The 26,434-nt window shown below is 43.5% G+C and overlaps 3 protein-coding genes across 4 annotated transcripts in view; 2 read left to right on the top strand and 1 right to left on the bottom strand.

Annotated features, from left to right (window-relative positions):
- Positions 1 to 26,420, top strand: part of SmF (small ribonucleoprotein particle protein SmF) — an 82,487-nt gene extending 56,067 nt beyond the window's left edge. The window contains exons 1-2 of one of the 2 annotated variants that reach the window (XM_065216502.1): positions 25,888 to 25,973; positions 26,062 to 26,420. In XM_065216502.1, coding sequence (XP_065072574.1) covers positions 26,084 to 26,350 — 267 coding nt within the window. In that variant the 5' untranslated portion in view covers positions 25,888 to 25,973; positions 26,062 to 26,083 and the 3' untranslated portion in view covers positions 26,351 to 26,420. Of the gene's footprint in view, positions 1 to 25,887; positions 25,974 to 26,061 lie in introns of those variants that run through there. The other variant, XM_065216503.1, reaches the window with a different exon arrangement.
- On the top strand, positions 1,364 to 19,051 carry LOC135696923 (general transcription factor 3C polypeptide 1). Its single transcript, XM_065216464.1, has 6 exons — positions 1,364 to 1,504; positions 1,590 to 1,923; positions 1,998 to 2,864; positions 3,033 to 7,454; positions 18,534 to 18,817; positions 18,882 to 19,051. Exons 1-6 carry the CDS (start codon positions 1,426 to 1,428, stop codon positions 19,046 to 19,048), a joined length of 6,153 nt encoding a protein of 2,050 aa, XP_065072536.1. The 5' UTR covers positions 1,364 to 1,425; the 3' UTR covers positions 19,049 to 19,051.
- On the bottom strand, positions 19,170 to 20,442 carry LOC135696946 (TIP41-like protein). The gene is made up of 4 exons (XM_065216500.1): positions 20,304 to 20,442; positions 20,080 to 20,249; positions 19,624 to 20,023; positions 19,170 to 19,552 (listed from the first exon to the last, which is right to left on the bottom strand). Exons 1-4 carry the CDS (start codon positions 20,319 to 20,321, stop codon positions 19,262 to 19,264), a joined length of 879 nt encoding a protein of 292 aa, XP_065072572.1. The 5' UTR covers positions 20,322 to 20,442; the 3' UTR covers positions 19,170 to 19,261.
- Positions 26,421 to 26,434: the final 14 nt, after the last annotated feature.

Raw genomic sequence — 26,434 nt, 5'->3', positions numbered from 1 at the left:
AAAAAGATTGTGTTTTGCTGTGGCTAGCTGCACGCACGCTGAGTAGATAGAAAGAAGATTGATGACGATTTTGAAGATTTCCTGCAAAAAGATGATGCGTGATGCAAGTAGATGCGAGAAATGAAAGAAGATTTTTCGAAGATTGATTCGCTAGTGTGAGATTTGTTGAGCATCTAGACTTGAGATTTAGATGTGTCGCCTCCCTCGATTTTTGTTTTGGTTTTGCACAAAGTTGATTTTGTGTACAATGATTCTTTGACAGTGTGCAAAGCACAAACGAAGTGACAGACGGAGCGGCTCGAAAACTTTGGTGACTAACCTGCTATTGCAATTTTTCAGTGTACCACATGGCAACACCAGTACTACTGGATTGTACCACATGGCAACACTACTATTAGATTGAACTAGCATTTTCACCAAATGTACTAGAATGTTTTGGTTCTATCTCATTCACTCTACTCAAAACTGAAATGCATAAAAAAAAATGACAAAATCGACAGTGAGCATGCATAAGGGCCTATACGCGATGATCGATTCTCTTCGTCGATTTTCTCTTTTGTTAATAACTCGCTAGATTTAACGTTTCTCGGTGCGTTTGCTGTTGCTTTCGATAGCCAATACAACCTGTTACTACTCTGCATTGAACAAATTCTAGAAAATTGTTTCGCCTAGCTGTAGCAATGCAAAGAGAAAATCGATGAAGAGAATCGATCATCGCGTATTCGCCCTTATGAATGCTCACTGTCGAAATGATACGCACTCGTTGCACACTGTCAAAGAATCATTGTACACAAAATCAACTTTTTTCAAATCAAAACAAAAAACTAACCCATCTGGTGGATGATGGCACAAGCTTCCAAGAAAATTCTATTACAGTGAACCACATTATTTTAATGGATTTCTTCGCCAGTTAGTCGTCTGTCACTTCGTTTGTGGTAACATTGGACTCCCTCCCCTTGTAGCGTATTTTTCAACATGACTGCACCCTGAAATGCTACTTCATTTATGCATCTTCCCTAACATAGTAATAACATAGACTGTAATTGAGGTAATAACCAGATTTTACTAAAATAAGTAGCATAATTTTGAAATACTCATCACTTTCCTAGTTCTTCTATTCTCCACGGGGGCCAACTTTGATTTGCCAATCGGTCGGTCGCCGTCTGATGAAAACCCGAACGGACACCACGTGCTCATTCGGCTACCTTCGTTTCTATATGTTGGTAAACAGATCCGCACAGGGTGTGTCAACCGCCGAAGTGCAACCCAAAAAACAAGCAGCTGATCGATTGGCGTTGATGTTGCGTCGGCGTCATCGTTCGTCCTGTCAAACAAAAAAATTTCCCAAGTTGTGTCACAACAATCAGTAACGTTTGTACTCGCTTTTGTGTAGTGCCTGAATAATCCCATAATTTTCCATGTAAAATGCTTCGAAACGGTCCGCTTTCGGCGGTCCTCCACGAGGAAGTGGCCCTGGAAGGGCTGGAAGGCACAACGCTTGACAGTAAGTACAGTTTTGGTCCCGGAAATGTCCATTCTCCGAGTGTGTTTTTAACTTGCGATTTTGTTTACCTTGTACCTTCCGACAGCGTTGTGGAACCATTTGGCAATCCGTTTGAAAATCAAGATGCCTGTTCCGCCGAAATTCTGCCATTCCGTGTGGTCTTTGATTGTGCAGAACAGTGAGTACATGTTCTTTCAGCTTCCGGAACCGCGGAAGCCCTTTGTTTATTTCGACCGAATGGAGCAGGTGGACCCATCCACTGGTGTCATGAAGGAACCCAAGGAATATCCCGGCCATCGGTTCAAATACAATCCCGTCACGGCCAACGGGATAAGAGGCTCGTGTGAATGCTACGATACGCGGCAGGTTGTCTCCAGAGAGGAACTGGCCACAATGAGCTATCTGGATGTGGAGAATAGGTATGGAATTGGTCACTATGTTTTCATTTGCTGGTACTACAGTCGATCCTCAATTTATTTGGTTATACTTTCAGATGGCCCAACATGTTTATTATCGTTGCTTCGCAGAAAATGCGAGAATCGATTATTATAGAACCGAATTGTACATCTGAATTATCTATAATCCAGTACTGTATGCTGGAATGGATAGCAAGGTCCCGTTACAACGGTGAAACCTCCCAAGGCAAGTTCTCCCTGGTCGAGCTCACAAAGGACTCGAGCATTCTTTACTATAATCGTAAGTTTTTGACCGACTGTAAGCTGATCACCCGCCAGGCGCTGTGTCAGCGAACGGGCGACACCAGCATACAGGGAATGGTTTACCACCTACCTCGGTACTACTGTGAAATGAAACCGAAAGCCCTAGTGATCACCGAGAAAGTGGTCAACATACTGAAAACGCGTCCAAACTACATAGCGGATTATGATGAGATCAAACTTATCGTCTTGGGGCGAGCCGAAGCGCGGAAATGGTTCCGCGGCAATGAGTTTACAAAATTCATCAGAACCGACGAAACGGTCGCCTACCGCACCCTCTACCCGGATGCGGAACCGCGCGAGTATATGCTGAAGAACAAACGGAACGAGGAGAAGCAGATTCGCATAATGCGGCTCATAGACCCGGATGCGGATGTCTACGATCTGTGGTACAAGGAAGAACAAACGGAGGAAGACCAGAAGGATGGATTTTTGGACTCGCAGAAGGCGTATATCGACATGCCGGTGCTGCAGCAGGCGTACAATGTGATAGCGAACTCGGGCGATCAGGGCATTTCGCAGTCCGTGCTGGCAGTGCAGATGGGTCTGGATCGGTTGAACGCGAGGGCATTGGTGAAAAATCTGATGCGAATCAAAGCCGTCGAAGGCAGTGCGGTGGACGAAGGTCGGCAGCGAACAACTAAGTGAGTATGCCTTTGAAATTCGAATTTCTCGAACATGTATTAAAGTAATTAAATCGCGCCTTAACGTGAGCCCCCTTATAATGGGTACCAATTCTAGAATCGTTCACCCTCTCCATACTTGCACGCAAGAAATTACACACCGGATTTCAATTGCTCTCTTTGTTTTAGATACTTCCTTCCGGGCATGAACCAGCGTACGATCACATTCGACAAGGAAGCCATCCAACTGATGAGCAGCCACCATTCACTGTCAGGAAACGTATCGGAACAACAACCGCAGCAACAGCAACAAACTTCAGTTCAGACACCACCTCAACTGCCACTGCCGATTCCGTTGGCGTCGACCTCCGGCCCAACGAACTTAAGTGAATCGAGCAGCCTCAGTACGACCGTGGATCAGGAACACTTAGACGAAGAGGACGAAGAACGGTACAAGATGCACTTGAATTTGTATTCCAATGCTAACACCACCATGCTGGATTCGATCGATGTCGAGATCAACATCAGCGACGAGGTGGCCGGATTGAAGAAGACCCTCGGAGGCATTTCGGCCATGAACTCCAAGCACATCAGCGCCAAAGTGCTGAAGCGTTGCAATTTGATACTGGAGCTGGTTAAAACTTACCAGGTGGTCGAACCGAGGGAGGTGCTGAAGAAGATCAACAAGGACGAGAGGGAGAAAGGCTACAAGGGAGAAGCGTGCCACAAGTCGGTTCTGAGACTGATTGGAAGGCTGGCGGTGGATAAGTATTTGAAGATAGCGAATGTGAAGCTGTCGAAGGAGGAAAGGGTGATCAATGTGGCGTACGCGTGTGATATGGTGGTGGGCAACGATAGTCCCAGTCTGAAGGGGAAGATTGAGGCGGCCAAGGCCAGGATGATGCTATCGGCTGTGGGGCAGTCGAGTGCGAAGAAACCGCTGACGGAAAGTGAAACGTTACACGCTACCGTCGGCACAAGCTACGAGGGAACGCTAGCCAAATGTTTGAGGATGAGGTTGTTCCATGAGTTTCTGTTCTACTTGATTTATGAGCTTTCACCTGATGCACAGGAATTACACGGTATGGAGCTGGAAATAATGGATTTGAGTTCCGCCCAGGAGGATTTCGGTCCAGTTTACTTTGCTGAGGCTGGATGGAAGATGTTCGTGCCGCCATTAAATGTGTACGAAAGCTACGGGCAAGGATGGGCCTTGTTGACGGATATAACACTGCGCTTGCCGTTGTCGGTATTCTGCCAGATTTGTACGTTCGGATTCTACACGAAGGAACTGGACTATTGGTTAAATCATCCCGTTCGGCAGCATATGCTGATCAAGCAGTTGCCGAAACAGATTCGCCTACAGCTGTTCCGGCAGCGGAAATATATCTTCAACATTTACGAGCTATCTCAGAAGCTTTGCTACGCTGGTTTGCTACAATTCGGCCCCCAGCGAATGAAGGATCGTGATCAGACGTTTATCTACGTGAATAGGACAGCGGCATTGTTGGATACTCGGGAATCTGCCATCGGGTACAACGAGATTGAAGATAGGGAGTATCCGGTGAAGGCTTTTAAGCTTGATTGCATGGATGATTTGCACAGCTATTGGGAGCATTTGTACAAGATCGCCTTGGGCACCCGGCTGAATCGCCGAAGTGCTGCATTTGGAAAGGATATTCTGGTTCAGCAGCTGCATGTCAAACCGGAGATTGTGGAAGCTTGCAAGACTCGGACACCGGAGCAGGCGGTCGAGTTTGACGTGCCTCAGCTACCTCCGGGAGATAATCGCGGTGCAGCGGGAATGGATACGGCCATGTTCGTTCATTTGAAGTCCAACTGGAGCAAGGTGATGAACTATGCACCGGCAGTGAAGAATCACCTAGCAAAATTGAAACGATTGAAGACGATGAAGAAGATTGCTCAGTTGCATAAACCCACGGCAGCCCGCAGCACGATCAGCAAGAAGATTATGACCACTGGCAAGGAGAAGAAGCTCTGTCTGAAGGCCAAGCTAACGGTGAAGCCATTTGCTTCGACCTACAAGAGATTCAACGACAAGAAGCACACGATCAAGGTTCGTAGGATCGAGAAGCGTCCGGTGAATAAACGAAAGAAATCCAACTACGACGACGTCGACCGTGAGGCGTTGAAGCAAATGGAGAAACTGAGAGTGGATTGGAGTCACAATGAGGACACGGTGCTACTGCTGTGCCGTATCGGTTTGAGGTACCTGTACGGAGAGGTCTTGAACTCGAACATGATCATCAACTCGGCTGTCTATCGGGACATTCTGCACTGGACCAATCGGGAGTCGTTAAACAAAACCTCACGAGCTTGCCAGCGACGAATCAACTATATGATCAAGCACAAACCTGGTGTGGCTGCCAATGTGAAGCTTTGCGTTGAGGAGGCCCGACTCAATCCTGTCATTGAGCAACGATTCGGGAAAAATTTCATCGGTCGTTTGAAAACGTTCTTCCTCTCGAGTGAAGATTTGGCCATGGCACTTAAGATTCATTTTATCGAGTTAGTCTTCATGCTGAGAAATACACTAACCAAGTTGAAGATGATTGAAGGCTTTCGACCGATGGAGGGTTTTAAACGCCCCAAAGAGAGCCAGTTCATTCCGGACACGATAGCCGAGTTCGAGGAACGTTTCAACATACTACAGGCATATGACAAACCGGAACCGCTCAACTTCAATGCAAATCCTACGAATATTGAGGAAATCATCGTACTCAAGTTGGCCACTTTGATCCACAGTGCTGTGGTCACAGCCAGAGCCAAGGGTACCTTGAGCATTCAGCTGTTCAACATCTACAAAAACTACTCCGAAAAGCATCTCTCCGCGGCCATGAAGTTGGTTCGTTCGTTTCGTTTAATCTCACTATCCCGTAAGCTGAAGTCGGGACCGGATGGTTCGAAAACCGTGATGCCGTCGATATGCGATAACCCCTACCACATTTCAATAACTTACCTGAATCAAATTGCGACGAAGATCCCGTTCCAAATGTTCAACCATGTGTACTCTCAGTACTTAAAAATGCTCGACCGCCCCAACTACGAAGAACCGCTGACCATCGACGATGGCAGGCAAGGCTTGGTCCTATTGCTCGGTGAACTGGTGTCGGTGAACTCTGTGGATGTCGATCTGGAAACCGTCGGAGATTTGAATCCGGAACTGAAAAACACCAATCCGGATCTCAGGGATGATTTTGGAAGTGATTTTGCCGAACTCGCCCAAGCTGTCGAACTGCGAGAGCAACAGCTATCTGAGGGACCAGCTAAGCGAATCAAGAGCGAACCTCGGTCGGCGGCCAAAGTCCACTTTGCAACGACCAGCGACGTCTTCTTCAACTACGTGATGCACCCAGTCGAGAAGCTGACCAAAATTCCCTCTGAATATTTGCACTTCTTCTGTGTTCTGAACAGCCTAAAAAATGGAACCCTGCTGCGAACGATCAAGATCGACGAAACTTGCAACATTTGCTCCATTGAAAACTGCATACTGCAGAGCACTGACCGGAATATCATCCAAAAGTGCATCACCATCGCGCTGGGAAACCGGGAAACCATCGAACGTATCAAGGCGAACCGAGCCTCCCGCGTCGACATGACTCCGCTGTTGGTGATTCGCGAGGACAACATTGCGCAATACTTTATGCGGACAATCAAAGAATACGGTAAACTGCAGGCCGCCGCTCAGAAGCGTGACTTCGGGCGACTTCCGGAAGGAATGAAATCCTCCGTCAACATGGTGGACCTGGTCTACGACATCGTGCAGTTCCAGAACGTTCAGGACTTCAACTGGTTGGATCGCTACGAAATTACCCAGTTGGACGACGACAACGGAAACACCCTGCTCATGGATCCCGAAGGCAATGAACCGGAATTCACCACCCGCGATAAGACCGCCCTAGGAGACGATATGACCGACAAGGCCGTCGCCGTTAACTACATGAAGATCAACGTCAAACTCACTTACCAGGATCCCGGCGATCTCCGGGATCGGATCAACCTTGACAACCGTTTGATCCCGAAGGTATTCCTACCGGAAAAATTCGTCGACCGCCAGGATGTACTCACCAAAATCACCAACGATACCTTGTGGCCTTCTCGAGATCAACTACAACCACTCCTCGAGCTAGCCTCTCCGTTGATCTACCAGAACTCTCGCCTCTCGGCGGTGGCAATATTCATCGAGGAAAAAGCTGACCTTGGAGCAACGGTTCAGGAGCTGGGCGAACAGTTCCGAAACCATGCCGAGTTGATCCAGGATCTACAGGTGCTGCTCAATTTCAAATTCATCCTGAGAACCGGCTTCCGACATTTAACCTACGTCCACTGGCAGTACGTGACACCGTGGTTACTGCGGACGTCTTGCGTCGTACGTGGTGAACCTAGGGAAACGGTCGGCATCATTGATCCTGTGCGTATCAAACAGGAACCGGGCACATCGCAACCGAAACGGACCATTGCACGGTCGTCCGACGAAGAGGACGACGACATAATAGAAGAGGACGAGACGGGCGAGTTCGGTCCTCCGCCCAAGAACCGGCGAGACGAACTCCAACGGAAGATTGCAGTGATCGAGGAGAGGGATCGATTGTAAGTAGCAATTGGGATTGGTTCTACCGCGTTTGACATAATGGCCCTTTGCCATAACAGTATGAAAGAACAGCTCACGGTCAAAAGTAGGGAAGATACATGTTAGATAAATCGTTTCCCTTATTTTTATTATGAGCTGTTCTTTCTCATTCAGTTGAAGTAGGCACAGCCCAGATGGTGAAACTAGGGTGACCAGGGAAACGGAAAAAATCCGTGAATTTCGATGACAAATCGATAAGCAATATGCTTCGTCCTCTCTTCGAAAAACAAATAATATTTTGGACCTTGAACAAATTTCAAGACCCTTGGACTGAACTTGATTTTCAGGATACAGTCACTTAGAAGAACCGTTAAAAGAATTTCAGCAATTTTCAGGAGTTTCATGAAGAACTCTACTCTACATTCCTGATTGGAGCATTTACCAAACTTTTGTTAAGGATCGTATTGATTAGCATCGACATCGACAACAAAACAAACAGCCCGTCATTCGTCTATTAATCTCCCTATCAAAATGCAAAATTTTCTCATTGAAGACCCACACTCTGTGTTTTCACTGAAGTGCACTCTTGAGAGCTTTTTTTTTTTTTCTTTATTATAGAGATTTTTAGCCATAGGCTAGTTCATCTCTTAATGCTCTTGAGAGCGCTCTCAAGTGCACATTTAGTAAAAATGCACTGTGTGGCGGAAATTTTGAATTTTCATAAGGAGATTAATAGCACTAAACTATCTATTTTAAGATGGGTTAACTGAAAATTCAATTGGTTGTAACATAAGCATTCTGTATTTAAAAAGTCTCAAAAGAGCGATCCATCCCTAGTTCAGACTATTTTTTAAGTAGCTCTGTGGAAAATTGCATGACGATTGTGAAGAGGATTCCAGGTGCGTGAAAAATACGAAGGCAAATGAGAGTACAATTCCAAAGAAATTCTGCGAAGAGCTTAAAGGAGATTACGAGAATATTTCCAAGGACATCTCGAAAGAGTTTTTAGATAATTTTAAGAAGAATAATATGTGAATTTTCAGAAGAATTTAGAGGATAACTCCAAGATTATTCTGAGAAATGTTTCAATACTATTCTGTGGTGAAGTGCATGCAAATTCTAAGGAGAATTCAAGCGAATTAAAAAAATAAGGTTTCGCATTACAGTACTTGTTTGCTAACTGGGCTAAAAGCACAGCCCAGTTAACGAATTCCACTCATGGGGGACCCTATCCCTGTCAACCGCATATAGATGCACCATAGCTCACATGGTTTTGAAATTTTTGGACAATCTGACACTTTTGGGCATGCTGACAACGGTAAAGCTGACGGAGGTAAGACACTAAGAGGAAGAGAAAACAACAGGCTTATTTTTGTTTGTGACGTGTTCTTCTTCTCTCGCGGAAACGACCGTGCAAAAACTATTTCATTATGGGCAACGCTGTCGACTGTCAAAATACAAGAAAATAGATTCCCTGTTGTAAAAATTCTCGCGTCTCTATACGTTCGCCCGACCAATCAGGTGCTGGTTCGCGTTTGACAGAAAATTGGTTCATAAAAGTCCCCCTATTGTCTCCTCTTCCTCTTAGGTAAGACAGAACAAAACAGCTTAAGGCCGGCGCACAATAGATACGTTTTCAGGTTTTTTGACAGTTAGCCCATGCATTATCTGTCAAAAAACCCGAAAACGTATCTTTTGTGCGCCGGCCTTTACTCTTTTACGCTTGCGTTGCAGTGCTGAATGCTAGAAATTGGCGTTGACGAGAGCTCTGTAACTCTTTACTCATATGTAGAAATCTCATGTGTAACTGTCAGTCTATGTATGAAACATGGCGGACTTTTTCTTATTCTCTCACTCCAACGCAAAACCCCACAAGGAACTGTCAAAATGTGTGTGAAGAAACGTCACTTCGGGACTGGTGTCAAGGCGAATAGTATAGTCTGTTGTAAAGAGCCTGAGACGACACCATATCCATTTGACAGGTCTTCTGCTCGATTGGAATGACTTTTCCTATGACTTTGACAGATAATCGATTGTTCCAATTTTGACATGTCGTCTCTTTAGTCTGTTGCAGTCATCCTAACCTTCACCCAACCATCACATTGATGTGAGCTACGACGAAATAATTGATTGCTTCCCCCGTGATTCAACTCGCTAACTGGGCTGGCTTGTCAAACGTCAAAAAAACACTGAGGAGAACTTCAATGGATTGGTTGATCGGCGTTAAAAAAAGTAGAAGGGTCTGTGCCTAGGGGCACGAACGGAAGCTTGACGTAGGACCGCTAGTGGACGGAATAAATGTGAAGAGCATTTAGTTCTTTTAATTGATCAATTATCTATTACCTCAACTCTTTCCGTTTTTGAATTGTAGGCGTACCAAGTTTGTAGTATTTTTTTCAAAGAGAAACCCAACAAACAATTTGAGTTGATCAACAGCTGAATAAGCTATTTTTAGCTTAAGAAGCATGTTTTTGCCTGAATAAGCTCTTATTCAACATTCAATGTTTGTTGGGAAGTTGATTAAGAGAATTAATCAATACAAGATTACAACTCTGGAGAGCATTTTGTGTGGTCGTTGGGGGCTTGTGGTTTTGAATATGGACAAACGAGCACAGATAAATTCTATTCTAACTCTTTACTGATGTAAGCTTGATGGCCCTGAAAAGGGCCGTTTTATTGAAGAGGACATCCATGGCCACTTACGCTTGGCGTAGGTGACAGCATCACGGACCTCATTTTCCAGGAACACTTCCAGCACACCTCGTAGATCAGACCGGAGATACGTTTGACACCACCACGGCAAGCCAGACGACCGATGGCGGTTATCTCGAAGAACTTTGCTGTTCACCACGCCGTCCGAAGCGAAAATGAGCAATGCCATACAGCAGCGCTCTTTTATATCTTTTCAGGTTAGAGCAGAATTATGTGCAACCAAGTGATATAAATGCTAAAAAGACTCCTCCCATTATGAGCATTTTGCTATCAAGTAGCGACACTGGCTCTTTTCCTTCTGCGTACACGGCGAATGAGAACACCCCAAATTTGAGTTTAGTTCACTCATAATCGCCAAAAGTGCAGGAACTCAGCGATGAGTAAAATTGTCTCATGGTTTTCTGTGGAAAACCTAAAAAATCTGCCAGAAAATTAGGAAATTGACGAAAATTTTATTCAGTCTCGGAGTAGTACCAATAGACTGAGTGAATCCAATCTTTACTTTTCTCAAATTCGAGAATTTTTCCCTGGAAAAACCTGAGAAAACATGAGGCAAATTTACTCATCGCTGAGTTTCTGCACTTTATTTCTTATTACTGATATAACTAAACTCAAATTTGAAAGATATCGGCGCCGGTGATTAGCGTGATTACCTCTCACCCCAGCAGGCCTAGGTGCAATCTCAGTCGGCGCCACCTGCATGTTCTAAGGCATAACATCTCTGATCACGCCTTCCTTCGGGAAGTAAAGCCGTTGGTCCCCGGTTGAGTTGATGGGTTGATTGATAGGGTCCAGGTGTAGGCCTCCCTGGCGTCGGTAGCATTGGAGCTCAGTATACGGAAAACAAATCTCGCGTCACTTTTCAATAGGTCCTATCTACATTGATCGATTCTCTTCATTGACACTCTCTTTTGTAAATAACTCGGCTTCACAAATGTTTCCTGCCGTCTTCGTCGAATTAGATGCAAGATTGTTGCTTCTTCCATCGAAAATATCCGGCCATGGCAATTCAAAGTTGATCAAGGTTGATCAAAATAATTTGTACCCCTGCTTCCAGCTTGATTACATGAGCATTTTGTATGGTCGTTGGTTCTGAATATGGACAAACAAGCAGATGAATTCTATTCCTACTCTTTACTGTAATAAGCTTGGTGGCCCTGAAAAGAGCCGTTTTGTTGCCAAAGTTGGTGATGATTTAACCTCCGAAACCAAACAGAGTGCGTCTCTGTCACTTTAAAACGTAGATGACATCCATGGCCGCTTACGCTTGGCGTGTTTAGTGTAGGTGACAGCATCACGGATCTCATTTTTCAGGAACACCTTCAGCACACCTCGTAAATCAGACCGGAGATACGTCAGACACCGCCACGGCGAGCCAGACGATGGATGGTGGTTATCTCGAAGAATTTGCGTTTGGTTCTGAATATGGCGATGAGTGTGCAAAATATTACGCAATTCCATCCTCCCTATTCGCACACGCCCAAGGATAGGAGGCGAATGCCACTTCGACTTGTTTCGTCTACTTACTACTCTCTGACGACTGTGCTGGGGAAGCAGCATATGCATGTAGGTAATTGGTGGATTTGTTAGTTAATTCGACGCTTTTGGACAATGCTGGACATTTACCAGTTTTTCAATATTTTCTTGTTGAAAATCAACATTCGGAAGCATTGTTATCGATGCGTAGCCTTATTACTGATCGATTGGTGATAAAATTATTGAAATTGGACCAGGCGCAGCTGAGTTATTAACGTTCAAAATCTTTCTTAATTTGTTACATGTTTCATTTTCGGTTTTCACAAAGTGTACCCCCATATAGAAATCAAAGACGTAGTCCTACGCCAAAATTAATGTGCATTGAATTGAAACAGTGTAAACTTTGTTATTGTTATTTTCGCAGCATTCAATTTTGCGAGTTTAGAAAGACTGAACGTTTTGCTAAAAACGCTTTCAAGTCCTGATTTCAGTGTGAAATGAAGTTAATTTTAAATTTATTTATATTAACTCTTAATATTCCATTCAAATGCCCCTCACCAATTTTAATAACGCAATGGCAAACTAAATGTGACGTCTATTTTTGACGTATAACTGCTTTTTAACTATGCACGCCCAGTTTAAAAGCAGCCCAGTTAAAAAACGCCCTGTTAACGAATAAGCACAGACAAACAGACATAACACATTGAATATTTCTCACTGCAAAACATCGTCGTTAACACATTACCGCCATCTGTTGAGTACACTGTGGCGGGCACTACACTGAACAGATGGCGGTAGTGTGTAAATGTCAAACGCAAGAGAATTGACTATGGGCGCCACAGGTGGCGGTACTACCAACTACGATACTTTTAAATTGTCCGTTAAATGCTTGTTCGATGAACAACTTGCGAGAGTTATGTCTGTTTGTCTGTGGAATAAGTACTGCAGTTGAAAAATACTATGGATATGCTCTCTAAAAGAGTCAATGAATTGACTATTTTAGGTCAAAGAGACATAATACCATCGGACGTTTTGGAGGTTCCGTTTACTTGTCGTAAAATCAGTGATCCTGTCGGAAGAACATATCGGAAGATCTATGAAATTTTCAGAAGTTGTGTAAACAATAGAGTTAGTCAAACTTGTCAGATGGTTCGAGTTGTTGCTGGAGCTTTCGGGGAATTGCGGACATGTTTTTTGAGATGTCGGAAATGGAAGTTCTATGGAATTTTCTTTTGAAACTTGAGAAGTTCGAAAAATCCGATAAGCTCGTAGAACTTCCGGGAAATCTTTAGAAGAGTAACCCGAAAAATTTGTAGAACTTCCGAGAAGTCCGTAGAACCATAAAGGTAGAGTAGAACTACCTTTTATGATTTCAGGCGAACGAGAATACTGGGCGTGAAACCACAAATCAGTTGGAATTAAACGAATTAAAACTCGCGTCGTAACGATAAAACGGACTACAAAACGACAGGTTTATTACTATATTTCTAACAACAAAAACAAATATAAAACATGTTGTATCGACATTTGGTTGGAGGTATGCACAGGAACGGTAGCATCACAGTGTGACAGCTCTCGCTGTCAACTCGTGTACAGCGGCGTGCGGACTTTGTAGGGGCAATCCGCTTTTCCATTTCGCACTCCAATATCCCCTTCTTTGATACAGTCGGTACGGGTCGAACTAATGTGGTGGCCTTCAAAGTCTTGAAGAGCGGCGAAGCTACCTGTATCGGCGTAGAGGGTCAACTCTGGGTATGCTGCGATCGTTGACGTGGACAAAGACAACACTGGCGTAGACAATCTTGAGCTACGAGCTGACTGTGCAGGAACCGGCTGTTCTTCAGAAGGTTTAGAGGTGACGATTCTTCGGGAAACACAGATGGATCTGGCGGTGGCATTGGTGGTTGCCTCGGTGTTCTGGAACCGACGAGAACTTCGATAGTTTCCAGGAGTCCAGCAGAATCTTCAATGGTAGCTTTGTTTTGTCAGGTCTTCGATTATCAGGTTTCGTTTCAGTAGCGCTGGAGCGGCTGCGCACTTTATTCACGTGTGTTCGTTTCAACTGACGATCCTCAACCCATACTGTGTACATGACATGGCCGATTCGATTGCATCCCACGCCCGGGGCACAGCGCCGCACTTATTGTTGTTATTGTAGACTTTCGCATACACAATATCGTACGCAGTAAAGCATAGCTTCTTCGGGTCTACTTCTTGCTTGGTTTGAACGGTTGATGAAACAGGCGGTGGACACAGATCCAAATTCGTTCGAATACGGACATTGAAGCAGAAACAGACTTTCCATTGACCTGGTGCGGTAGACCAACAGGAACACGTCCATTGCCTCTTGTAGCGTTCTTCCCCCCTTGAATTTTCTTCACCGTTCTCTTGAAAGTTTCCACGAATCTCTCCGCTTGTCCGTTGAATTGTGGATGAAACGGAGTCGTGGATACATGTTGAATTCCATCGTCAGCACCAGTGTTGAGAAAATATCAAAAAATCAAATCTCACCTACGCCCAAGATCACGCTTGATTTTCGTAGACAAAAATCAACAAGCAAACAACTGCGGTTGATTTGGCAAGCTGTGATATCGTAGCTCGGAATATCAAGCTAACAAAACTCACCAACTGCAAATCTCACCAAACTGTGGTGAGATTGAGTTTAATGATTTTTGCTTTACACCCGAATGCAATCGAAACTTCCATAACGGCTTGCTGCAGTCCCTTCGCATCTGCCATCGGTGAAGATTAAAAAGAGATAGCAAACTATGCTTTCTCTTTCTAAGAAAACGATGTGCAATGGAATCATTTTTGTGTCGAGTCAACTCTCAGCTTAGTTTTTGCCAAGGGGGGGAGGTGGCTGTCAAATACGAACAATCGTCGCCTACCTCGCATAACTGGTTCCAAACGTAAACAAGCCATAAGAAACCTACAGCGTTTGTTTACGTTTGGAACCAGTTTCATACAAGATGATCAGTAGGCTGATTTGACAGCACATCCCCCCCCAGGTTTTTGCACGTTCTGAATAGTCTCTCAATATCAAAAGAGCTTGTAAAATCAATATCAAACATGATATTTTGTTCCAATATCACGCGTGACATTGCGAGCGCATGAGAGCGGAAAAATTTCAATTGATTTCTGATTTTGCCAACACAGGTCAGCACAGAACTTCTGGAATTCCGCGCTCGTGACCTGGGTGCCATTGTCACTAACAACCTCCTCTGGCATTCCATGGCGGGCGAAAAGGCTTCTCAGAATCGTTGCTGCTTATGTAATACGTCGCGTTTGGACAATCTCCGGCCATTTGGAGTACGCATCGACGGCCATCAGAAAATAATATCCGTTGATCGGTCCCGCGTAATCAATGAGGCCTAATAAGGAGGAATATGAACCCGCTTCCATGGACAGGTTTGGGTCACGGAACTGGTGATGAGTGCGACGGTGACTTCGCCACAGATGCATAATTGCTGACGTATGTAACGATCTCATCGTCTGGAAAGGCCAGTACACAAAACTTCTAGCGATGGCCTTCATCCGCTGAATGCCCGGATGTCTTTGGTGAAGCTGTCGCAGGCATCGACCTCGATGTTCCTTAGGGATCATAGAAGTTCCCCGAACAAGATGCACCCGTCTACCGTACGCAGTAAGTCCTGATAAGCATGGTATAGATCAAAAAATCCTGATCACTGTACATTTAATTCTGCCGTTTCCGATTTTCGGACATAAGTCAGAATTAAGTGTCATGTCGGTTTGTCGGTGGTAACGGTAAACCTTTCGAAGCATTGGGTCGGATTGAGTGTCTCTTTCAACGACCCTGAAACTGAGCGGAAGAACGTTAATAACTTCATTCGCTACTGACCTTATATCTTCTTCGAGGATTACGCTGGCGATGACATAATCCTCCTCGGGCTTGGCGTGATTGTCCGTGATGACCGAATTTGTGAGTGGGGAGTAGTCTTATAGCAGTATCGTTAGCACCCACCGTTGCAGCCGGTTCGCTGTGTATACCGGGATTCCTTTCCTTGATCAGAAAATTCTCAGAAGGGGCGCGTGATCTGTCTAGAGGCGAAACTTGCGATCGAAGATCATTTTATGAAATTTGGTCACAGGAAAAATTATTGCCAACTGCCAATCCTTCACGATCCGGCTGGCTATAACCAACCGGTGGAAACTAACGATTTTGAATTGGCTCACTACTTGACTAGCCTATTGGTCCCAAGTACATCTATAAGCGTACCATAGAGGCAACTCTAAGACCAGAACATCCCGAAGAAACGTGCTCAACTTTTTGGCCCTGCTCTGGTACTCTCTTCGGTCCCAAGCTAATCGATGAACCCCTCGAAACATAGGACCCCTCATTTTATCTATCAAACTTTCAAAGCGAATCAAAACAAACATAGTGCAGTACTAGAATTTCGTCTAGAATGGGGAGCAGAGGCAAAAAGTTGAGCTCGTTTTTTCGGGACCTTCTGGTCTTAGAGTGACCTCTATGGTAGGACCGCTAGGAAACGGAACAAATATGTTGATCATTTAGTTCTTAACTCTTTCCGTTTTTGAATTGGGGGTGACCCCGGCGTAGAGGTTAGCAACCATATCTCTGACACACTTAATCTAGCTCGGTAAAATCTCCAACAGCCAATTACCTCGGCATTTACTTTTGTTGATATCTCTGCAAAATATCTATTTTTAGCTGATATCTCAGCAAAATAAATTGCAGAACTACTCGGCTGTTGGAATCTCGGCGATAAAATTTAAGTGTGCACGCCAAAGTCACGAGTTCTAATCTCACCCCCGGACAAGTCACGAATGACCACGCACGCAAGTGACTATAATAATAATAATAAAAAGTTATTGAATTGGTGGCCCTGAAAAGGGCAGGTTGTTTTTCAAATGGTGGCCACACCAGTGTAATTCGATGCCAACCGGATGCCGGCGGCCTAGTCATCACCGACAAACCGACATGAAACTTAATCTTAACTCTTGACCGAGAATCCATAACGACCGATTTAAATGTGCAGTGATGCCATCTGTCAAAACCATAGAAATGTTTTATCTAGATAAAAATAATTTGTCCGAAATAGATTAGACACGAACCAACTCATAAATTTTGTACGCTTGTTCGTGCTTTGTTCAGAAATTTCTTTGTAATTTGTATCATCATTCATGTCGGTTTGTCGATGTAGTCATGCTGCCTATTGCGGAAAGCATTTCCTCCGGTCGATGTGGGTGTTTTCGTCGTCGTCTGGTCGTCTTCGTATTGATGCGATGGGTGCTGTTCCACTCATACGTCGTGTCCGACGCTTATCTGAAAGTAAATGACGAAGAGAACGATATGGCAAGCGTTTTTTATTATCGCTGCTTTTCTCCTTCCTTTCTTTCATTGGTGAAATGGTGAGCGGTCAACCGAGCATTGAGCTCGCTCATGTGAGCATGCGCAATGTGTCGTGTGTTCGATTTGCGCTCTATCATTGCGTCCGTGTTTGGGATTTTTCGTTACATGTCACCCCCAGTATAGAAATGAAAGACGTAGTCCTATGTCAAAAGTTGAGCACGTTTCTTCGAGACCTTCTGGTCTTACAGTTACCTCTGTGCTATAACCCTGTTCCGCTTTCGTTACAACTTTTACTGAACCATCAAGCTCAAAATCTGCTTAAAGCGGTCGAACGATTGGTGGCACTCTGGTGTCCAACGAAATTTTGCACCTACTTTTAGCAACTCGTCGAGCGGGAACCTCAGAGATCGCATGTTTGGGGTGAACTGACATCCGTTGGCACAGGAAGCTTCACGATGGCTTCGATCTTCGCTGGATTCGGTCTGGTCCAGTAGATACCAAATCTATTCTTGCCCAAACATACACTTCTCAGTACATACATGCACAGTGAATCCAAATTCCTTCATCCTCTGGAACACGGTATCCAAATTCTTCTTGTGATCCGCCTCATCAACTCCACAGACAACTACATCATCCAGGTGCCCGCAGACACCTCGTAGCCCAGCGAGCATCGTGTGGCTGATCTGTTGAAATACTCCAGGCGCTACTTTCACACCTGGTGGGACACGGTTATATTGGTACATGGCACGATACGTGTTAATGGCCGTTCGTCAATCTCCACCTCACAGAAAAGCGTCGGTCAGATCGATCTGGCTAAACACAAATATAAAAATATCCTGCGGTAGAAGAAGCGGTTACTGATTGGGTTGCAGCGCATCGTTCAGAACGTCCGCTTTCCGGACCACGACGATCTGAGCCGCCCACTCCGAGTAGTCCACAGTGTAGGGTCCGCTCCCGGTCCGTGACACTTCTTGAGAATCTAAATAATTTCCACAACTAATCTCACGCCCACTGCGATACTTAGTTTAAGAATCATACTGGCAATCATCGACTCTACACACAGGAGAGATGATTTGGTCTTGTTCCAACCGATCCAGTGCGTCGTCCATAGCACAGTAAATAGCGTATGCTACTGGATATTTCGGACGAAAAACAGGACTCTTTCCAGTCTGTAGCTCCAATTTCACTTTCGCCTTCGTGTAGAGACCCAACTGCTTCGAAAACACTCCCGGGAACTTCGTTTTCAGCGTGTCAGTCAACTCATGCCGAATCACTGCCAACCTTGTTGCAGATAGTGTCGAAGGGTACCGACCATTGAAGAGGAGGCGAGGGGGAAATATGCATATGCTAATAGTACGTTCAGACTACAGAGTTATAACATGTTATAGCGCTATCTTGATGGTGCTTTCTGTGTTGCAATTATTTGACAACCGTTATAACATGTTATAACTCTCCAGTCTGGCCAGCGTTTAAGCTTTAAAAATCTGGAAATTATTGCTTCATTTTCTGAAAACCGCTGGTAGAAAATCGTCCCAAAACTGCTCGACTATATGATCAATTGCTATCTTTTCCCGCACAGGAAACCGAAGAAGAACCTATCCCTCGCGATGACACCGTGGATTAAGATCAATGGAGGAATCGACCGACGGCTGATGTACCGGTGGCTTACCACGCTGCTTCTTTACTGCATGTCCCATCCGGGAGTGCTGCTGAGCGTGGTCTATTCCAGGTTCAACATGATGGCCCCGGTGCATCTGTATTATTTGCTGGAGATCCTGCAGGGGTACGGCTGTGTGAATATGTTCTCGATGGAAGTACGACAAAAGCGATCGCTTTTTTCCACGTATCGACCGCCGAAAGTTGGTAAGATTTTACTTTCCCTATCATGTTTGGGTATTCATGTAATGTGTATTGTTCCCATCGTTAGATCTGGCCACCGAGTTTGACCGCGAGGACTGCACCTACATCGAAACTATGGCAAACGCTCTCAGCACGCTGACCTTGTTCATCGGAGACTACCCCAAGTTCCAGGAAGACTTCCTATCGCCCATCAAAGCCCCCGAGCCGCAGGACGGGGAAGCGTCCGATGAGTAAATAATGCTCCCCACGGAACGTGTCATCGCAATGCAGTCATGTAAGTCATCAAGTTCCACTCATTATTTAGTATTTAAGTTTCAATCATTTGGATCCTTTGACGAACCGAGTCAGTCCACAATGATACACAATCTGACGCCGAGGCGGATAATGCTAAAAATACACTTATGTAACGCTAAAAAGAGACCGTTCGATGGGTCTTAGTTTTCTGATTTACGATGACATTTCCACGCTCTCATCGTTGACAGAACTGGTTGCGATGGTCAACTTTTCGGTAACCTTCGAAACCACCGGAAGATGCTCGGCAATTTCATTCGGACTGGTGAACAGGGCCGGTGGAACACGCTTCAGCTGTTCAACCTTCGCCTCCCGGTGAGTGTACTCCCTCAGCATGTAACTATTGGCTTTCTCGTAGTGGAAACGGGTATCGTTAATGCGTATCAGCACGTGATCCACGCGTAGGAAGTAACGCAGAAGGATGTAGAACCCGGATGGCATAACTCGCTGTAAACAACAACAAAACAGACAACTCATTAAACTCAAACCCCTTACAAAAATCCCCTGCGGCTACCTACCACTTTTACCGACAGCACCGATATCCCGTGATCGTGCAGTTCGTCCTCGAACAGGGTCAAGTCGTGGTAGAACAGAATCGGTTCCCTTCTCATCAGTTTGAACATATCGATCTTCTGGTCGGTTTGCTCCACCAAAATCCCCTCGTTTACGGTGCCCTTGTACTCGGTCGTAAAGGACCAATCGAAGGGTTTGACCTTCTCCTGGGTATCCGCCGCCGATCGGCTCTCCTTCCATTCCTCCGAACAGGCTACCTTCAGGTCGAGTTTTTCGTTCCGAACCAACTTGAGGGCGTCCATCGGATTAAACTGCAGACACGCTCCATCCTTGTGACTGATGGTGAGAACATTCCGGTGAAACACCATATCCGGTAGGTGCGGCAAGTCCAAGGCGTAGTTGTATCTTTTGAAATAAAATCCTTCTTAGTTCCCCACCATCAAATTTTCACCAAAACTTACACGCAGAGTTCACAGCAGTTTTCATCCCCCTGGACACATTTATTGTCGTTGGTGCAAACGCTCTTCAGAATGTGCGATTTGGTGTACGCAATGGTCCAATCGTCGAACGTGTGAGTTTCGCTGTCCACCGGTAACCGAACGGGTCCAGCGTCGGTCTCCTCTGTTTGTATCTGTATCGGAACAAGCTGTAATTTACTGCCAACATAAGTCCAATCAACACTCACGATCTGTTTCATCTCCATTGCAGCGGTAGGCCGTAGGTTGATTAATACTTAAAAATTATGCCACCAATTAGCGCTAAAACTGTAGAATTTAGATGCTCAAATTTAGGTTTTGGGATATTTTTTTTTTGCCTGGATATTTATCCGGGTATTTTTGTTTTGCAGCCAAATCGGGCTTCCAAAAAGTGACTGACTGTCAAAAGTCGAGAATGGTATGAGTTGCTTTGTTCGAAAGGGAAGTTATCGCTACCCAATAGTTTTTCGTAATGTTTTTTACGCACCCCCCAATAAGGTTTTGCTAAAGAGATTTTCACGTCCAGTTGTATTCTTTGGTGCAAGCAATGGAAATATTTACCTTATTTGACAAAACCCAGGTAATCATGACGTTTGATTATTGAAAACAATTTGAATGAAGAAAAGAGACCTATAAATACTCAGAGGGAGAGATAGGCCGAGAGAATGTTTTGAGCCAAATGAACTGTCAAAATCTGAGCCAATCAAACATTCCCACACACAAAAAACTAAAATTGTATCAATAAATATGATGCATTTTCAAATTAAAAGTTTCCCAAAATCCGTAGTTTCAACTGCGAAAATATTGAACATAACATTTATCTTTTCGCCTTAAAAGTTTTTCTTTCACTTCCGACTTGTAAATTTAAAAGTGCATTTTTTTAAAGTAAAGTTGTACAACTGTCAAAAATACATCTTTAGAGGTCGTTTTTACTGGCAGCACTGAACTCTCATTTACCGCCTTTTCCGATAGTGGAAATTTGGTCAGCCGTCTGCTGTAGAAATTTGGGACAACAAATTTTTAAAAGTAAGTCAATCTGTGAATCGTTGAAGTTATTGTTGGTTTAATGGATCTCTTTATTGGGAAAACCATTTAACTCACATTTATATTGTTTTTCGACATTCATATAGACTCCCACTGAAGATCATCACTGTTTTCCCGAAACAGTTTGCTCCATCCCATCGTCCACAACCAGCGGAACTGATGGAGTAAGTTCACTGCATCAGCTGTGGTTGTTCCGCCGGAAAAGCCTAATTTGGACTTCAAACGGAAGGTCTCCAACGGGGAAGAATCATAGAGGTAACTCTAAGACTAGAAGGTCCCGAAATAACGTGCTCAACTTTTTGGCTCAGCTCTGGTACTCTCTTCGGTCCCAAGCTAATCGATTCACCCCTCGAAACATAGGAAAAACCAATAACCCCTCATTTTATCTGTCAAACTTTCATAGCGAATAAAAACAAACATTGCGTAGTACTAGAATTTCGACTAGAATAGGGTACTTTAATCGTTTGCTTGGGACCAATAGGCTACTAAAGTGGTGAGCCAATTTAAAATCGTTAGTTTCGTATTGATTGTTGGAAGAATGCTGTTTCGTTAGATCATCGATTGAAAATTGAATTTCTCTAGTAGGGCACCAGATTCACACGGAACATGTATTACGCTACCCTGGAATGGTGCTGGGAATTTTGCCAAAGTGTCACTTCCTTTATATCATAAATGGCATTTGACGATGCGATGAATGGCATACGAATAAAAAAGTGATTTTTATTTATTGATTTATATGATGAATATACATAATAATTAGAAATGATAAGAATATGAGTTTGAATACTTTCTTTTTAAGCTTAAGAACTCTTAATTTGAAAATAATTTCATTTTGCGATAAAAATAAATATTACTACTCTGAAAACGGCATCATTTGAAGTGAAACAATTCATATGTCATTTTAAAAACCTTGGTTTTTATTTTGACGGTTCTACAATTTGATTCAAAAGCTTCAACTTTTAAAATTAACAATGAGGGAAACTTTTAATTTGACAAGTTTCAGCTTTTTATTTTTAAAGCTCTGTACTTTCTACCAAAAAGAACCAATGATAACTTTTAATTCTAACAATGTTTTTTTCAATTATATTAACGATAATTTTTTGTGTGCATTAGAATTTTTCCGAGGATTTCTTATTCTTACTAGATTAAATTTGAGAGTATTGTAATCGAACAGAAATTCAATCACCTTTATGTTCCGTGTACCTTCTCAAATTCAACTAGTTTTTTGAATAAAAACCATATTCTAACTCTAATTGATCTTAGTTGGTTAACTAATAGCACCAAGAAATGTGCAAAATATTGCGATGCACTCAATTATTATTTTGCACGTAAATCGAATCAAAAGTAAAAGTCATGTGAAATGCTAGCTTCTAACAAGGGTTGCAAGGGTTGCAAGATAATTTAGGTACAAATCCCTGCTGCCGAATTGTATTTTGTTTTCTCCTCCCATCTCTCCCTCTGAGTATTTCTAGGAACAAACATACGTAAACAATGGCTTTAAACGCAAATTTCTCGAAAATCAAGGTACATCCACGCAATCGAACACCAGCATCTGAATGAGCAAAGTTCCTTTATGGACTTATAGTGAATAAAGGTTTTGCACCGTCGGGGTTAACCTCAATAGGATGACAGTTCAGTGGTACTGTTTACGTGGACTTCGTCGATTTCTTTTCGGGTAGATTTTCTCGATCATTTTTCAAGCTGCAGAAAGATGTAAACCACACTTCTGCAATGTCCGCGAACAACACCCTTTCACCATAGAGGGGAAGACTACAAGGTCCAGATGAAACGTGCTCAACTTTTTGGCTAAGCTCTGGTACTCTCTTCGGTCCCAAGCTAATCGATGAACCCTTCGAAACATAGAATGTTAATCGATTTGCTAGTTGCCAGTTAATAGGCTAGTCAAGTAGTGAGCCAATTTAAAATCCCTAGTTTCTTGTTCACTATACAATACATCCACAAACGAAGTGACAGACGACTAACTGGCGAAGAAATCCATTTAAATAATGTGGTTCACTGTAATAGAATTTTCTTGGAAGCTTATGCCATCATCCACCAGATGGGTTAGTTTTTTTGTTTTGATTTGAACAAAGTTGATTTTGTGTACAATGATTCTTTGACAGTGTGCAAAGAGTGCGTATCATTTTGTCATTTTTTTATGCATTTCAGTTTTGAGTAGAGTGAATGAGATAGAACCAAAACATTCTAATACATTTGGTGAAAATGCTAGAACAATCCAGTAGTAGTATTGCCATGTGGTACAATCTAGTAGTAGTGGTGTTGCCATGTGGTACACTGACAAATTGAAATAGCAGGTTAGTCACCAAAGTTTTCGAGCCGCTCCGTCTGTCACTTCGTTTGTGATACATCTTAAAGCTATAGTCAAAAGGTACAACACAATAAACATTTTATCTTCCGCTGTCCAATAAGCCTCCTCCACCAGAACGGGAGCCTCTTCCAATGGTTTCATTCTATGGAAGATTCGCCAACGAGGGTCAGAGCGCTTCCATTGTAGCAATGAACGCAAAACGTGGTCAGTACTCACACATTCATCACGAAACGGTTGATTTCCAAAGTCGACGACGCATCGACTGAAAGAACTGCTGATGAAGAACAATGGTTGCTGCCGAGTAAACAGACGATCGCGTGACACACATTGAGAGTGGTCTGCTTCTGTCGACAGCCGAGTGAACACTGTAAAATTTGATAGACGAAAAGTTATCGAGCAACCCTGCTATCCGAGCGTGGTTATTTCTGATAGACAAGAAGTCAGGGCTGGAAAGCACCTCAGAGCGTTAGCAAAGCAACTTTGTGCATGCATCTCACAACACTTGACAAAGAGTGTGTGGTTTTCCCATTTATTTCGCACACCCTTTTCCAACTAATCTGTGAGAAAGCGATTCACACAATGAGTGGTACACTCCGTGCGGCGCAAGGAGCGAATATAATACAACAAGCGCTAATAACATAGAGGTAACTAATAACATCTTTGAATTCGTTGCAGACTTTGCTTACCACGACTGCATGCATAGGAGATGAAGAAGGGCATATCAAAGAAGAATTTTATATTTTTGCTGTGTTTGTTTCCCATTGGCAACCCTACACTGAGTGGCGCTCTTTGCGTCGGAGCCGTCGGAGTGATGGCTACACATTGAGATTTCGTTATTTCTGGGTGTGTGTTTTTCTTCTCTTCTCCGCTGATTTACACTTGCGCAGGGTGAAAGACAAGCAAACTTTGTGTTTGCTGTGTTTGCTTGATTCTCACTTTGTTTGTTTTAGAAAATCAGTACATTGCGCGCATTGAGTGATCAGATGACAGCCCTGCAAGAAGTTAAATTTTGGCTGAATTCTGCTCGAAAACCGATCGATCGGTAACACAGGGGTTTTCTAATATAAGAAATAACTTTCTTAACGTTATTTTTTAACCACGAGTTGAATTTAATTTGGCAAAGGGTTCACAGCCTAAGTGCTTGTAAACAGTACCACTAACCTAACCTAATTAGGAAAAAGGTCTTCTGCTCGATTGGAACAACTTTTTCTATAACTTTGACAGATAATCAATTGTTCCAATTTTGACGTGTCGTCTCTTTATAAATTCAGCCTCTTTAGTTTACACTTGGGTTTACATCTCACTGCAGTCTGAAAAATTATCGTGAAAATCTACCAGTTGCCGAGTTAAATTTAACTCGTGGTTTAAATTGATATTTCGAAAGTTATTCTCTATGTAGAAAAACCCCTGTGCTGTCGATCGACCGGTTTTCAAGAAGAGCTCAGCCACGGTTGTCATTCAAAATTTAAATTCTTGTCTGTCAGAAATAACCACGCTCGAAGAGCAGGGTTAATCGATAACTTTCCACCTGTCAAATTTTAACCAAAAGTTTAAAAAAATCCACCAAATGGTTCAGAGTAGAAATACTCAATATTTTTTGAGGCAAATGAACTGTCAAAATCTGAGCCAATCGAACATAAGGTTTTGCACCGTCGGGATAATTTTTCAGACTGCAGTGAGATGTAAACCACACTTCTGCAATTTTCACGAGCAACATCCTTTCAACGCGTTATTCCTCGACAACTTTCAAGTTAAAATTCGGAAATTTTAGAATAGTTTTTTCGAAAAAACGACTAAGTGCTTATAAACAGTACCACTGAACTGTCAAAAAGGTTCTTCCGATTAACATTGAGTTCATTTATGACGTCACGCTGCAGTAGCCAAATCCAATTAGACATTTTCCAAGGATTTCTTATTCTTACTAGATTAAATTTGAGAGTATTGCAATCGAACAGAAATTCAATCACCTCTATGTTTTGTGTGCTTCTCAAATTCATCTAGTTTTTTGGAATCAATACAATATTCTAACTCTATTGATTAATTGATCTTTGTTGGTTAATGAATGGCACCAAGAAATGTGCAAAATATTGCGATGCAATCAATTATTATTTTGCACGTAAATCGAATCTAAAATAAAAGTCATGTTAAATACTAGCTTCTAACAAGGGTTGCAAGATAATTTAGGTACAAATCCCTGCTGCAGACTTGTATTATGTTTTCTCCGCCCATCTCTCCGTCTGAGTATTTCTACACGTAAACTGCACCACTGGCACCACTGTTCTGTCGTCAGTTTGAGGTTAACCCCGGATGGTGTAAAACTTATTACCGTGTGCATTCATTTATCTGTTCTCGCCCGTCTGCACCAACTACAGCAGCGTTCATGCACATCTGTCAACATTTCCAATCGTTTTGTTCTGCAGGAGACGCGCTGTTTTATTCGGAGCGAATTTTTCCTCAACATTTACGTGAAATCGGTATTTTAAAAGCCTACATTCCTTTCCAGCTGGTAAGTTTTAAATTCTGAAGTGCATACAATCTCGAACCATACCGGAAAACGCTGTATTGACGTAGGTATTCCCGCACCGACCTTTCAGCTAACCTCACACCTCAGCCAAAATGACGACTGCTATGCCAATCAACCCGAAACCGTTCCTGAACGGACTGACCGGCAAACCGGTGATCATCAAGCTCAAGTGGGGCCACGAGTACAAAGGATTCCTGGTGTCGGTCGATGGGTACATGAACATGCAACTAGCTAACACCGAAGAGTTTGTCGACGGGCAGAACACCGGCCACCTTGGTGAGGTCCTGATCCGGTGTAACAATGTCCTGTACATTCGGGGCATGGACGACGATGACGAGGAAGGCGAAATGAGGGACTAGAGTGTGCGTGTATTAAGATCAATTAGGTGTTAAGGTACTGTGTGAAGAATAAACTAATTTGACGGAGGAATTTCGGATGCATTG

The sequence above is a fragment of the Ochlerotatus camptorhynchus genome, unplaced genomic scaffold (assembly GCF_037179485.1).
Source record: "Ochlerotatus camptorhynchus isolate MF236.1 unplaced genomic scaffold, CSIRO-AGI_Acam_v1.1 ptg000063l, whole genome shotgun sequence".
NCBI lineage: Eukaryota > Metazoa > Arthropoda > Insecta > Diptera > Culicidae > Ochlerotatus > Ochlerotatus camptorhynchus.
Note: the sequence above shows the minus strand (reverse complement) of the source record. Positions and strands in the feature narration are given on the sequence as shown.